Genomic DNA, 16195 nt, shown 5'->3' on the forward strand with positions numbered 1-16195 from the left:
AGCGGAGACAATTAATAAAAAATCTTGAATTTTTTTATGGATAGTTTACGTGAGTATTGTTGTAAGCCGTCGCAACGCACAGGCAACCGACTAGTAATACCCTACAGTTGAGCTGGTCACTGGCTCACTGCGTGTCTGCGCTTGAGGTTGCCGACTCGCCGCTAAGCTGAGGGCAGGCCACGCATTCATGCCGCTGCGGTTTCGGTTGTTTCGCCGGTTTGTCCCGTCCGCGGGAATCAGAATTCAGAAACGAAAAAAACAGGCTGCGGGCCACCGGCGGGAAGCCAAATTGACCTCGCCGCCTTCAGCTCCCTCCCGGAGCAGTTTCGTTTGGTCGGTCGGTCGGTTCCGCCCGAACCCGCTCATCGGGCTCTCTCTCCGTCACTGCGCACGCAGCCACGCACTAGCGCCGTTGCCCGTGCCTCCTCCATGCACGCACGCGCGCGACCGACGCGCGCTTGACGAATCGGTTCGGCAGCAGCCGCTTGTTTCGGATATCCAACTCATCCTATCCCTATCTATCCCACCCGTTTCGCTGGAGGAAAAAAAAATCAAACATGTGAGCCACATGCACCCGGTCCCGGCCGGCCCGCCCTCTCCCTCTCCTCTCCTCTCCTCCTGCTTGACACGGTTTCCTTCCTCGCCTCGCCTCGCCTGCTGGTACGCGTCGTTTTCCCTCATCTCACCCGGCGGGGGAGATGCACGCTCCAGTTTTTTTAGATATAAAAAGTTTCGTCGCAGGACTGCGGCTTGTGTGGGTCGCCGTTGTGCAATAGTACAACCAACCATATATATATACAACTCCCTCAATTCCAGTGATTTTCTTTCGAGTGCGTGAGAAGTGAAGTTTTTTTGTTTCCTCTCTCTCTCTCTCTCTATCTATCGATCTATCTTTTTTTTAATATATACTCTTCCATTTCCTTTTTCCTTCCTACTATCTCTGCTGCTACACGAAGCCAGCATATGGTTGCTAGTGAAAAGGACACACGACTGGCCCTTCGGCTACCCCAGCAGCCACTCCAAAATGGAACACCCGCGTAAGTCATACTACTGTAGAAAATTTAAAAAAAATGAAAATAAAAAAAAGAACCTCGAAACAACCCTAGCCAGCCACTGTCCCACACTACTGGTGGGAGACGCTAGATGCGCACGCAGTGCACAGGGGACAAAATACAGAGACGGAATTCCTTCTCAACAAAAAGCATGAAACACATGCCACTTTTGAAATGGGAGTATCTATGCGCGGCGTGGGAATAAGCCAGGATGCTCGGATCAAGATGCTAACACTGCAAAAACAGACGATGCATTTCTTTCGCTGTTTATTATAGTTTCATCAGATTGTTTGGTGTAAGATTTTGATGGCTATAGTATTTTTTTTTCTTTTCCCGAGATTTCCGGAGAGGATTTTTTTCTTCTTTTTCTTTCCATCTCTCTCGCTCTTTTCGTTCAATCTTACTTATTATACCGTCACCCATTCTTATCGTTCTTGTTTTTTTGCGACCATGGGTTATCATCTCATGTATTGCGAAACCTATAGTATAGCATTCGACTCCTCATCTCATGTATTGCAAAGCATCGCGGACCTCTTGTGTCTTACGATTTTGCCACCTTGAGAGCCTGCTCTGTACTAGGTGCAGCGCGTCGCACGACTGTGTTAAAAAACTCGTCTTCCGTCTTTTTTTAAAAAACAAATGCACAACAGTTGCCTACAACGACAAGCATTTTTTTTCAAAAGTTATATTCATGTCTCGTCAGTTGTTTCATATAGAATTACGTCTTTATTGTCTCATTCAACCTATCAACTAGAACAAGTACCACGCACCAAGCTGTATTAAATTCACTACAATAAATTTTTTATTTAACACACATTGTACATGTTCCGACTTTATATGGATTTTTTAAAAAAATTAATGATTAAACATTGAAATACGACATGAAGAAAACAGAATAAAAATATATGATAAAGCTTGTGAGGGCATCCCATCCATTTGACATGACACGCTGTGTGCAGTGCTGAAAATACTTGTGCTCGGTAGTCGGTACGCAAATGACTTTGCAATTATGGCCCGAGAGAGATATGCTTTACCAAATAGTAAATAGTTCAGATTATACGCAACTAAACAATAATCATGATGGAAAACCACCCTGTGACTTTGTGAGTGAGCATCATCAACCTAGCAGCACTGCTCCTCAACACAGAGAGAGAGAGAAGGAAAGAGACCGGAAAGGGCGCCCCCCGACGCCCGAGTCGACCGCAACAAGAATCAGCCACGCCGCGTCTCACCCATCTCCCGTAGCATTTCCGCCATCTCCTGCGGGTTGAGTACGGCCGAGTCCTGCTGCCCTTCGCTCGCTTCTTCTGGTAAATTGCAGTTTGTTACCGCAATTGCAGCTGCTAGTGGTGGCGAGGCATGGGCCATGGGAGAAAGACTAGTTGTTGCTGGTGTTTGGTAGTAGTAGCCGCGTAGGTCTCGTGGGTGTGCGCACCCTGCCTTCCCCGTCCCTATCCGCCCGTCTCATCGTCATCCCCTTCCTGTCTTCAACTTCACCTTCCCTGTGTTTCCTCCCCGCTTCCTTCCGCTCTAGGGGTCAGCCAGGCAGTCCAGATAAGATTTGCTCTGGTTAGGCTACCTCCGCGCCGCGCTGGAACTCCCTCCCGGTGAGGTTGTTGAAACCGACAAGGAACGGGGACGTGGGGCCCGAGGAAGGTCACGCTGCTAGTTTTTTTCCTTCGCGATCGATCCCTTCCGCCTCCGGATTCGCCCTGCTCTTGTTCCTCCGCTGTTTTCTCGATCGGTTGGCTGGTGACTCTGCCCCTGCCCCTGCCCCTGCCCCGGCCCCGATTCGGGGGAATCTGATTCGCCGTTGGGCGGGCGGGAGAGATTGGGTTCTTGGTTCTGGTGCCGGTGCGCGCGGCGTAATTTGGTAGCAGATAGAAGCAGGAAGGGGGAGCATCGGCCCTTGGCTGCGCTGCTGAGAATCGCGGTCGGGGGAGGCTGATCTTGGCGACGGTGGCCCGGCGGGGACCGGTGGCGGCCGCGGCGATGGCCGACGGGCTGGATCGGTGGCGCGGCTTCTTCCGTGGCGCCGGCGCTGGCATCTGCGACGTCATCGAGAACGCCATCCTCGTGGCGGCGGCCGACGCGCCGCGGGACTTCCTGCACCGCCGCGACCGCATCGCTGAGAGGCTCTTCACCGCGCTCCGCCGCGACGCGGCGCCGCCGTCCTTCGGCAGCGCCGCGGCGTCCACCACCCCGGCCACTCCCGTTGAGGAGGACAAGGGCAGCGTGCGCCGCGTCGCCGAGAAGGAGTGCAAGGTCGACAGCAGCAGCAACGGTACCCACGGCGGCGGCGGCCATGGCCATGGCCACGCCGATGAGGACGATGATTCTGACTCTGACGACGAGCGCCTCCGCCGCGCCGCAGCGAGCAACTATGGCCACAACTACGATGATGATGACGAAGATGGCGACCAACAGGAGGAAGATGAGCAGCAGCATGCCGCGGATGATACTGAAGAAGGGGAGGAAGACCACGACGCTGAGGAGCTCGAGGCGCTCACCAATGAGATCGATGAGGAGTCACAGATCGTCGGCGAGGTCCTCCGCATCAAGGAACTCCTCCTGCACAAGGAAGACCATGTACTGGCAGACTGCCTCGTTTCTTCATTTATTTATAAGGTCCTTAAACTTCGAATTCCTCTGAGCTAAATCATGTTGTTCCTGCAGTCGGATGCCACTTTGTTCGATTCACTGAGGAGGCTGCAGTTGATGCAATTGTCCGTCTCTACGCTAAAGGTACAAAATGGATATTGCGTACATATGAGCTATTTGATGTGTTGATCCCTGTTTGCTCTGGCTGTTTGGTTTCTTAATCTTAGGACTGTTCATTGCAGGCTACTGAGATTGGAAGAGCTGTTAATCGGCTGCGGAAACACAACTCACGAGAGATTCGGCACCTCGTGTGCACTCTCATTGAGTAAGTTCCATCTTCATTTCTGTCAATTTTGGTCCCTAGTGCTACTTCTCTGTTGCTTTCAAAGTGCTTAATAGCAGACCAAAATCACTGATCAAATATCAACCAACCAATTGTAGATTAGCTACATAATCATTGGAAGTGCCTTCTTGCTAGCGTTCTTGGAAATGTTGTTGACATATGAGGTTACCTTGTGTGTTTCAGAGGTTGGAAAGTTTTGGTTGATGAATGGGTCAGTACCACAAATGCTGCCCTGACAGGTAACTGAATTGAATTGATCTAACAGTTTCTAAATGAAGACTGGCATCTTAGCTTAATATGGATATTTGTTCTTTGGTGCTGTAGAGAACTCCCCTGGCTCTTCAAATCCTTCTGTTGTGGATGAAGAAGAGGAAGGGCTTCCATCTCCACCTTTGGACGAAGGGGCCTTCTTTGCCACCCAAACCACTTCTATTCAACTCTCTGAGGTACTGATATAGTTAATTCCTGCCATCTGATTGGGATTTGTGTTTAACAACAATCTGACTCTGTGTCTGTTGTTTTTCCTCCCATCTCCCCAACCTAAAGTTCTTTGACGAAATGGATGAAGATGGAAGTGAGTACAGCAATTTAGCAGTTCTTAATTTTCCATGCTTATTGCTTGGTTTTAACATTATGATGATTATTAACGTTGCGCATACGGTGCCAGATTTGAGACATAGTAATGACCCGAGCCTTGGAAACAAGAGGGGTAACAATGGTGGGAGACTTGCAAGCCATTCAACGGTTGCAAGGCAAGATCCACCTCGCTCTTATCCTGGAGTCGTCGAAAGAGTTCAACCCAGGAGGCTAGAACTGGCAAGGCAAGAGCCACCAATGAGGCAAGCGAACCCACAAACCCTCCAAAGTTCAAGTTTGCAAGCCAAACCTCACGGTGCGCTCAACAAGCAGTCTAATAATCCCTCAAGTTATGAATCTGGACCGGGGAGACCAGTAAAGGCAGCTCAACAGAGACCATTTGGTGACATGAAACCTAAACAAACTCGAGAGCATGTTGCTATCGAGAGAAAGCCTATGGCAAGCCAGACAGATGTAAGTACACGCAACTAAGGCACATGTTTTTGACGATGGTTAAGACCTCATGACTCACATTATCTGTTCTCCTTGCTGTAGAAATCAAGGCCCGGCGCTCGACCTTCGGCAGGAGCCAAGCTAGAGTTGGCAAAGCCAAAGGTTTACGATGATGGTCTGGATAACAACAGGAAGCTGGAAGCAGCGAAGCGGAGGCTCCAGGAGCGGTACCAGGAAGCGGAGAATGGTTCGTGGTCTCTATTTTAACACTCACCAGAGTATTATCCTTATCTGTCTGTCACTAGTAGTAGGTCTCTACCGTTTCGGTTCGGTTTTTATTGAACCGTTCCACGCCTCTGTCTGTGCAGCGAAAAGGCAACGCACGATTCAGGTAATGGAGCTGGGTGACATACCGAAGCCCAAGAATCAAAACAGACAACCGGTGGTGAAGTCCAGGAATAGCCTTAGGAATTGGGCGAACGGGCGGCGCTAACTCCTCTGTGACCTTTTTTTTTTTTGTTTACCTCACCTGATGAATTGTTGCCATGCCTGGCCTTGTCGGATCATGCGTTTATTATGCTCAACGAGGAGCAGATGAACAATCTTTTTTTTCTTTTTGCACAGAACCTTCAATGGAGGGTTCTTTTGAAGTGGCAAGAGTTGCACTTGATGCCATGAGTGGAGACGAGAGTTTAGCCATGTCTGGATAATGGACATGTAGCTGGATTTGTATCGGCTGGTTCTTTCCTTCTTTCTTTCTTCTTGTTCTTCTTCTTCAAAGGAAGCTGCTGTAGATACCAGATAGAATAATCAGCAATGTTTGGTACAGGTACAGCCACCTCTTTTTCTTTTTCTTTTCTTTTTTTTTACCGTCAGTCACTTTGATCGCGGAACCATTGACAAAAATGCAACAAACTTTGGTAAAGTCTCTTGTTCTCTTGCAACTGCGGCCTGGACGGTCTTGGCGCTTGACGCACTTGCTGTTCACACATGCAATGTTTGCAAGCATGCGGTCAGTCAGCCTTTGCAGCTGCCGTCTTTTTGTTTTGTTGCATTGCTGTGACGCACCTGCACATGTATGATGGTGGTCAGGAGTCAGACGCCTGGAATTTGCGCATTTCGGTGGCATCTGTTGAACGTTGAAACCGCCTGTGGGTTCGGTTCGTTCCTCCGCCGTTAATCCGGTGAGAGCAGCAAAAAAAAAAAAAGGTGGCCTGTGATGGGAGAATTGGAATTCAGGAAAAGTGACCGGAGAGACATGTGCGTGCATCTAGTGGATTTGGGAGGTGCGTGCGTGGATTCCACGGGCGGGCGGGGAGTGGTTGCAGGGCCATTAAGCATAAGCAGCCGGCCAAGGTCCCACCCCAATTATTCGTTCTTGCCTCCTTATCCACTATCAGTTCTTCCAAGGAGGTCATGACTCACCGGCTAAGCTACTACTATGCCCCAGCGTCTAGCGTTATTATACTACTACGAGTATTACCTTGAAAATGGTGGAAACTACTAGTAGACAACAATTTTTCTAGTTTTCGGCTCCCTTTGTGCTCCATTTGACCTAGGGTTCTCCGGCTCTCCCGTCGGATACGAACACAGTACCCGACCTGGAAAAAACTAATGGCATGTCTGGACTGGGACTTTAAATTCTATTTTTTATTTGAGTTTTGTGTCTCTTCGTTAGAATCCTCTAGAATTCAAAGGTGTTTAGACCGGATTTTAGGATTTTTTTATTCAGATTTTTAAAACGGAGGAGGGACGAGTAATTGTTGTGCCTGATCCGCATGGATGCGCACCACGTGGATGAAGCTGACATGTTAGATCACGCCGCCCCTACATTGTAACGCCGTTGCAATATTTCGAGTTGGAGATGTGGGCAGGGCTGCCAATCCCTATCCTGCCCTGCCTTTGGATATCGCACTAGCATGTGCGCTTTCTTTGGTCGGAGTCGGAGCCCGCCCCTTTCTTTGACCAATTCCGTTCCGTTCCGTTCCAAAGAGAATCACAGGGACGACCAAAAAGAAAACCCGTCACCAAATACTCCTTTCCTACCCACCTTCCACCACCCACCTTCTACCTCCTCAGATTTGCCCAAAGATTTGCTTCCTGTGAATTAATGCCCTAATTGCTACTTGTTTTTTTTACTACTAGTAGTGCTTAATTGTTAAACACTCCAAAGCGGATGGTGCACGACCAGTAGAGGATGCAAGATGAGAATTCATATCGGGTCAAGAAAACCGCATGACAAAATTAAACAAAACTGTAAAAAACTAATGTTGCGTAGAATTTAAATTTTACAACAATATAAACAAAAGGAACAAATATATCACTAAGTTCTTGTTGACTACATCAAAGTCGTGCGTACCTTATCAAATGTCAGCCTCCTCGAAGGAGGACGAGGGTAAATAGAGGTGACATCACTGGCTGAGAGCCAGAACTCGCTGGTTTATAAACTCGCCAGTCACCGGAGATGGATCGTATCGTCACAACGAGTGAGATCGGACCAAGCTCGCTAGTCGCCGGGATGGGTTGTATAGTCACGACGAGCAAGATCAGAACTACCGGACGGATGGACCGGTGTCATGATGACAACGGCGAGCGGCGGGACGTGGCACTGGGCAGGGAGCGGCTTCCAGGATGGGACACATTGACGGTGGCAGATGTGAGTTTCAAAATCAACTTGAGTGTTAATAACATACTTACTACTGTAGTTCCGTTCCGTGTCTCATGAGAGCACGGGAAATTATTTGTACGTCTGAATAGGTGACGCTGAGGAAGCCAGTTAAGGAACCTTACGCGCCGGTTGCCCTTGCAATTGCCCCCCTCCACATCCGGCCACCTGGCATGCATGGAGATGTTAGTATTATTTGAGGCTGACGTCACGAAACGCCCTGGTGGCCGTGTTGGTGTAGCCGAGCCTGCCTGTCGTACGGTCACCGGCACGGCAGTCGGCAATGGCGACGCGCCGAGAGAAGATGCGGGCTACATTTCCTTATCACCTCGGCTGGTGCCTTTTTCATGTCTAGCCGGCCGGTAGGTGGTCAACGTACGACGACTGAAATAGACGATGCCCATAGGACGAGAATAGGAATCGATAGAAACCTTTCCGTTTCACAAAATAGCTTTGGCTTCTTCCATCTCAACTGACCTAAACATCCTTCCAAAAAAAACCCCAAAAGAGACAACACTCGTACTAAGAGCTTTAGTAAATACTATATCGGCTAACGATGCGGACGATAGCTCAAAACACAACAAGAGAAGGAAGAAGCATAACGGAACAAATCACACAGCAGTGCTGGCGCCCCTGCGTTTTTTTTTGGTTGATTTGAGCCAAAATTTTGCATGCATCTTATAAACATGTTGTACTCATTCACGTATAGGTGCTGATTTACGAAATTTAACGTAAATGGTAATAGTAATGAATTACATTTAAATACCGACGATAATAAGTTTGAATAAGACATTATCCATTTATAGTATGATATCGAGTACGGTTGAACTTAAGCAAACATGATTTAACGTTATCGGTTATCTATTACGTTACCAATATGTGAACCAAACGACACTTCTTGTGGTAGCCACCTTATCAACATGTGGTAGTCACATCTACTATGATTTAATGTTCGTCCCCCACGCACTAGCAATTGACACGTTTCGATATATCGATCTTTATATTCGTCAATCGTCATTGATCACTATGCTTCACAACTGCATGCGCACTAGCTACAGCCCCCACCTCAAAAAAAAAATGTTACTACACAACATGGTACACGCGTTAGCTACAATCGATTGTACTGTTAATAACGACACACGTGTTGGCAGCTGCCCGGCCCATTGTCTCAGACTTTTGGGTAGCGGTGGCTGGCTGTCACGTACTGGACCACTAGTGTACCTGGTGCCTGGGGCGGGGGGCTTCCTCACCTACTCCTGCTCACGGTTTACAAAACCGGTAAAAACCGGCGGTAAACCGGTCGGTTTACCGAAACCGCTGGGGTGCAGTTTCGGTAAACCACCGGTTTTTTTTCAAAATTCGTTCTAAATTTTAAAATTTTGAAAAAATTCATAAAAACCGAAAACCGCTGAAAAACCGTTTTCTAGGACCGGTAAACCGTTATTTAAGACCGGTAAACCGCTAATTTTTGCCGAAAAACCAGATTTAATGCTAAAACTGAGTATTTAGTTGTTAATTTAGGCATAGTAGTCTTGTTTACTATTATATGCTATATGTGAAGATGTTATATGTTATATGTGAAGATAAACCCGTAGCTCAAGTCCAGTTTAGGCATTTATAGAGTGTTTGGTTTGAGGAATCAATCCATCCAAATTAAGTTGGTGTATCATAGGTTCATTCCTCAGATTTGGTGGGATGTCACCATTCTTCATATTTGATGATGGATCAACTCATTCTATTCCACGAACCAAACAAAAATAGTGAGGAGTGAGAAGATGATGAACTAGCTCATTCCTCAAACCAAACACCCCATTAGTGGTCAATTTCGGTTTCATTTCGTGTCCAAGATGGAATTCGTGGATCAAGTAGCTTCAGTTCTTCTAATAACTATCCATCTAGACAAGACTCAATCTAGAACCCTTAGCTCCAGTTCTTCTATATGTGTTCCTAAGATTTGCTGATCGGAAGAAAAGTCCAACACTTGGTGAGGTGCATATGTAATACACAAACACCAAACACACATACCGGTATGTTTTTTCTTTGTGGATAAATATTTATTTGCCGTTCTTGTTTTCTCGTTAATGTATCTCATATATTTTGTATAGACCTATCACTATCACTATAACGGATTGGAACAATATCACGATCCTTCCAACATGCCTTAGTACTATCACTATGATTCGAGATAAACATGTGAGTATTGTGAAAAAAGTCGACCTATGTATCATTGCCTCCTTGGAGAGTTGTAAAATAACTTGTATTTGAGTACTGCAAAGTTCGTTGGTTGTTTGTTGCATGAGAACTGGAGTTTATGGTCGTATATGTATGTTATATGTTATTTTGGTGAACACATGTCATGTAGATCAATTAATATTTACTATGCAATATGAATTGAGAAAACTACAAAAAAAATCTTGTCAAAATTTTTCATTTTCTATAAAAAAACAGCAAAAACCGATTCGTTTCGCGGTTAACCGGCGGTTTAGAGCGGTTTTTCACCGGTTTTTCGCCGGTAAACCGATTCGAATTCAAATTAATTTGAAATAGTAAAACCGATCGGTTTTTACCGGTTTTTACCGGTTTACCGTTGGTAAACCGTTACCGGTGGGTAGCGGTTTTTATATATGAAACGGTTTTGTAAACCGTGCTCCTGCTGCTGCCCGGGTGAAGCAAATAATCCGGCGAGACGGAGACGGAGACGTACGAGACCGTCGTCGTACGTGCATCACACTGATTCGTGTTGGAATAAGGAATCTCGACGTGGCTGGCGCTACCCCTCTCTCTCTCTCTCTCTCTCTCTTTAATTTGGCGACGAATGAATCAATGCGGCGGAGACGAGCGCCGCTCCGCAGCAATAATTCAGGGCTCCTGGGCCCCACACCGACGACCCGGGGTGGTCGCATTGGGCGCGCGGAGGCGGAGAGAACAGAGAAGCCTCTCTTGGTGGTGGCTGCTGGCGCCTTTTTTCTTCTGCTGGTGATCTGATCTCGTCTCGGCGGTGATCGTGGTCCGTTGGTGGCAGGTGTTCATGTTCTGTTGTGTTGTGGTTTCCGGACCTCGACAGCACGAGAAGCTTTCGAGGGAACCGGTTTATCTGCTTGCGCTCGGGAGAGAGATCGATGCAGCAGTGTGAAGCTGTTCTGGCTGCCTGGCACTGGCAGCCGCAATTGGGGCTCGGCAAAAAAGTGTATCCACGTTGCCGCCCGGAGACACTAGTGTTGAGGGTTTTTTTTTTTTTTGTCATTCTCTCGGAGGTGGCCAGTGTAGCTACCACTGACAAAATTAAATACCACCGATGATGCCGAGGCTGTTTAAAGATTGGGATTCCGACGGAGGACGGACGACGGCGACGGAGGACGACGGGCTGTGGTTGCGCGACCTGCGACTGCGAGCCCGTCGCGGTCGTGGCCTCGTGGGCTGGGGGCGCTGTGCTCTCCTCCTCCTCCTCGGCCACTTCGACGCTGATTATTAATTATAGCACTTCGACGCTGATTATTAATTATATAGCTCCCCGTCGTGGAACTCGAGGGCTCCAGGCTGATGCTTCATCCGGCAATCCGATTCATGGATAATTCGTTTTTAATAATACGGTACATGCATGCATGCTGTTACAGGATGTTCTATACTATAGGGTTTTGTTGTTCTACTAGACATGTGCCCGTGCGTTGCCGAGAGTTAAAATTTCTAAGACATTAATAATCGCACATAGATAATTAAATTTCTAACCTGTCTTATGTTGCACAAGCTGAAGCACATATTCATGCACAAATTATATATCGTTTTATCACCCGTCGTACCTTCAGCCTTCAACTCCATCTAGTTGAATAAATTTGGTCGTGGCCGTGTTCTACGACCGCGCCGAGGCGGGGAACGCGCATAGGGAGAGGAGGAGCAGCAGCGCGCAGCCTCAGTGCATGCACAGGCGGCCGCCACATCGTGTCTTTCACTGTGGATAGGCGATGGAAAAGGCGGCGGCAATGGACACGTACGTGTCCCCGGGCTGCATGACGTAGGTGACGAGCGTCGTGGCGTTGTCGGCGGCGGCCGGGCACTGGCAGAAGACGGGGAACGTGACCATGGTGCCGACGTCGAGGACGGTGGGCACCAGCGTGGGGTTCACGCTGTACTGCGTTAGGTTCTGCAGCTTGGTGGTGGAGACGATCCAGTAGGTGTCCCCCGAGCCGATCTGGTACTACATCGGCGCGTACGAGCTAGGGGACCGGGAGGGGCAGCCGCACTGGAGCGACACGAGCAGCGGCTGCCCGTTGGCCGGCGTGGCCGTCGTGGAGAGGTTGTTGGCGTGCGCGACCATGAAGCGGCTGACAGCGAAGAGGTCACCGATGGCCGCGAGATTGAGCGGCACGCTCGGCGCGGTAGAGCGCGTACGCCTGGCATGGGTACGTGCGGTTGGCGGTGCAGTTGAACCCCTCGACGGACGCCAGCGCGGTCGTGGCCATGGTCGTGTTCTGCGACCGCGTCGGGGCGGGGAACGCGCAGGTAGAGGAGCAGCAGCAGCAGCGCGTTCAGCCTCAATGCATGCAACAAGACAATGACGATCGCAGAGCCTCAGAGGAAACACGATGGGTGGCGCCTCGCTAGGTTCCTCCCGCCCAGCCCCGTCAGTGCTTGCATAGTGTTCCTTAGTGCATAGTGTTTGATGACCTAAATTAAAAAGTATATATGGCTAATTGTTTTTGTGCGAGTACATATTAGATTTTGTTGGATTTGTGGTTTTTATCTAGCTGATTTTATTCTCGAACTGGAAATTGTAGATTGTACGATGCTACCAGCGGCTGCGCCCAGCGGGTAAGAGTAAGATTGTGAACCGGGCCTCGAGTCCAAAGGGCTAGCCGGCTAGCCCTGCCCGGGTAGGGGAACCGATCGAGCCGACAACAGCTGAGCAGCACTACAGGCTTGCAACAGAGGGACATGCGGACAACAGCCAACCACCAGGCCAGCCCCCTCAATTTTCACGACGCTTCATGAGTGGAGGGAGAGACGATGCTTGCATACACCATCTTCTCGGCTTGCATGCAGGTTCTGCAACAGCTTGTGCGGCTTGCATGCGGTTTGCATGCGGCTTGCATGCCGTAGGAGGTTGAGCAGCCTGTGCGGCTTGCATGCCGCTTGCATGCAGGGAGGTTGGTGCATGCGACGCGCGAGCGGGGGCACGGCAGCGGTCTACGTTAGGGTCTTAATAGTTGTAGAGATACTATAATTCGTTTTTATTTGTGGTGTGAGGCCCGCTTGTGTTAGCTTGTTCATTTGAACAAGAACTCTAAATGTGTTCTGTGTACAGTGGGATCCGGAAGTCATGCACCCTTGTTTGTGTAGGAACATGTTCTTTTTTTTAAGGTTTTGTCTAGCTTGTTTTCTCATGTCCTTTTGTGTGTCTTGCTTTTCTAGGTAGAATTCGGCGGCATTTGAATCAGCATATACTAGCTATACTTTAATCTGCCTGCCTGTCAATTGTCTCCCTCTCAAGGCACAAGCACCACCTCTTGTCTTGCAGGTACGAAGCTTAAGAGTTTAAGGTTTAATATATAGGCGATGAATGGTTCAACATGTTTACTCACATTTTTTTTCTATGTGTCATTGTGTTCCCATCAGTGTACTGGTGCTAATTTGCTATATGTAGTCTAGACCTTAGGCGGGTTCCTCTTGCGATGTTATTTGGGCCAATACTGTTGATGATCCATCAACTTGTTCACTTATAAACGTTGATGGATCATCAACAATATTGATTAATTCACTTGAGTGTTGATTTTTCCAATATAAACGTTGAGTGTTGATTCACTTGGGTTTGTCTCTTTTCCAATACCATATAAACGTTGAGTGTTGAAGGCTGCAATGGCTGCGCGGCTCTCCAGCTAGGTTGCCCTCGTCGTCCGCCGGCGTGCCTTGGCTGGGTGTGCCCCCAACGCGAGGCTATGGAGGGCCCCCCGGTTGGGTCGGGCAGCTCTGCCCTGGATTTCTCCGGTGGACTTCGTTTTCAGGAGTGGATCTTCAGCAAGTTAAATTGCCCGATCAACCTTCTCCCGTGTAAATTCGATCGCCATGAGTTCTTTTTAGTCATCTCCTTCGGCAGGTGCTCCTTGCGTCTGAGCGCGGAGACAGTGGGGTTTCTTCTTCAATCCTTCATTGGAGGAGCAGCGGACTTATTCAGGGTTACTCCTCTATCAGATCGGGTCTTTCGCTTCTCGCTCTCTTGCAAGGACGTTGGCTTCGCAGTTTATCGGCTTCGTTCTTATGTTTGTCCTTCATTCAAAACGTACTTGCACCTTTGGAATTCTGGTGGCCGAAATTGGATCAAAGAATGGCAGCTCTATTCTGATGAAGAATCAAAGTCTTGAAAACTGGTTTCCCGTCGCTGTATTATGTTGGTTTCGTTTGCTGATATTGTTCGTAAGGCAGCTTTGTCAGGTGCAAATTTGGTGCCTTTGGGACGTCCATTTAGGTCCGGGCCTTCTTCTTCAAGCTTGCGCAAGAGGTTTTCGGTTTTTAATCAGATTTCTTATCCTTTGCATCCCTCCAAGGATCGGTTGATATTTCGGTCAAATTCTTCTTCAATTTCTTCGAAGATCTCGGCGGTGAATCCGCGTTGGGATGGCAGAGGGTTTGCTGGGTGTTCGCACTTTCAAAATTATTCAAATTCCAGTAACGAGCGCTTTGAGGGCCTTAACTTTTGGTCATCATTAAGGGTCTCTCACGTTCGTCCTTGGGCTTCGCGGAAGTTAATTTGGCGGCCCAAGAAGATTTTGGAACAACGCCCTTTGCATCTGAGGAATATTGGGCAGGCTATTGGCCCCAGCATTAATGCTCCCTCCGGCCCAGCGGTGAAGGATTTTCGTAATATCTGGGGACATCCTATTTCGGGTAATAATCTACAAATTTTCGGAATTTTTGGTCAAAATTGCAGGCGGTCTTTTGATTCCTTCCCTAGTAAGTTTGAGAATGCATCTTGGGTGTCTTCTCCGCGATTGTGGTTCAGGTCCCCCTGCTCTCGCTTCCTGGTGGGCTGTCTCCCCTGCCCTATTATAATAGTTTTGGTGAGTTCGCGCAGGCGATTCTTTCGAGAAGTGGCTCTTCGCCTTTCACGGAACTTGCACTGTTCATAAAACCCTCTTCCACTTCGCTGTCATGGAAGAGCCCGTCGCCATCAAGCTCTCTGCTGCACGTGGTGCGATCGTCGCCTCTGCGATTTGCTCCTCACGAAGTTTCTGAGGAAATTGCGTTCCATAGAGTTGATCCTGCACCGTTTCTCCCCCACGGCTTTGTGGCGCAGCAGGTTGATCACCGGGAAATCATGGTACGTACTGTGACTCGACCTCAGCCCACCACCCATTTAAATTGGGGCATCGTACTTGTGTAGACACTGCCGGAGCATGAGGTTAATTTTCACATATTAGATGACATTATCCGCGAATACCTAGTGGGGGTTCAGCATGTTCAGGTCAGGAGCATTCATCGCTCCCATTTGGGCCAGGCCCTTGTGAGGTTCAGATTTGCTTTCGATAGAGATAACTTAGTGGCATTGGGTCCGCAGCAAGCCCTTGGTTTCTCTTTTACTGTTATTAGGCATAATGAGGCCTGGAATCAGCGTGCCCTGAATTTCAACCACGAATGCTGGCTTCTCCTTCTTGGTTTCTGAAGCGTCCCGATCCTTTGGGACTCAAATGTGATACAATTACTAGTCCCAGGAGGCTAGTAACCACATTCCTTACTTCAAATAGTACAGAGATTCGAATAAAAGTTATTACAATACCAAAATACAAGCTTTAGCGAGCCTAGAAAACAAAGCACAGTGGAAGACCATCTAGCCCAAGCCACAGGCAGACTGGGTGCAGACACAACCCCCTTCTAGTCGAACATAGCGAAAAAGAAGTCTTCAGCTGCTGAAAAACATAAATAAATCTAGGTGAATACACTAGGTATTCCGCAAGCCCATCCCGCCCGTAAAGAGAGAGGGACCTATACAATACATGCTTGATATGGTGGAGCTGAAGTCACTCTTCTTTTTAGAGAAAGGCAACACTTTGATGGTTTACCCCAGAGAGAGAAGTAGCACATTTTCACACTCGACCACCACTGAGCTTCCTGCTCCCGTGGCACTGTTTTCATTTCCAAAAACACCCACACACACTACCCTGTTTACGGAGATCAAAACACTAATTGTCATACCACACCAGACTCGTCCATACTAGTGGACACGGACTATTTGAATAGGTTTCAAACTCTCCGCAGAGGTGTACACTTTACCCACTAGTTCGGTTTCTGCAATCTCACCGTCGTGAGATCCGAATGCAAATCTCTCTCTTTCCTTGCACGTCCTTACCTTAACGATTATACCGGAAGGAGTCAGACCACCACCATGCCCAAACCGGACAAAACATTCCCCCTCCTTATCCTCCCGGTGCTCCCCAACCATCATAACCCTGGGGTTTGGACCGTACAAGTTCAGATTGAGTGACTGCCCATACAGTCTCGAGTGGTTGTACTTTGATG

The 16195-nt window shown here is 48.4% G+C and overlaps 1 protein-coding gene across 1 annotated transcript; it reads left to right on the forward strand.

Annotated features, from left to right (window-relative positions):
* The first annotated feature begins 2286 nt into the window (after positions 1-2286).
* On the forward strand, positions 2287-5941 carry LOC100278816 (putative mediator of RNA polymerase II transcription subunit 26b). The gene is made up of 9 exons (NM_001323007.2): positions 2287-3641; positions 3729-3797; positions 3896-3978; positions 4180-4235; positions 4321-4442; positions 4543-4570; positions 4664-5046; positions 5128-5272; positions 5394-5941. Exons 1-9 carry the CDS (start codon positions 3045-3047, stop codon positions 5516-5518), a joined length of 1608 nt encoding a protein of 535 aa, NP_001309936.1. The 5' UTR covers positions 2287-3044; the 3' UTR covers positions 5519-5941.
* The last annotated feature ends 10254 nt before the right edge of the window (positions 5942-16195 follow it).

The sequence above is a fragment of the Zea mays genome, chromosome 8 (genome assembly GCF_902167145.1).
Source record: "Zea mays cultivar B73 chromosome 8, Zm-B73-REFERENCE-NAM-5.0, whole genome shotgun sequence".
Taxonomy (NCBI): Eukaryota; Viridiplantae; Streptophyta; class Magnoliopsida; order Poales; family Poaceae; genus Zea; species Zea mays.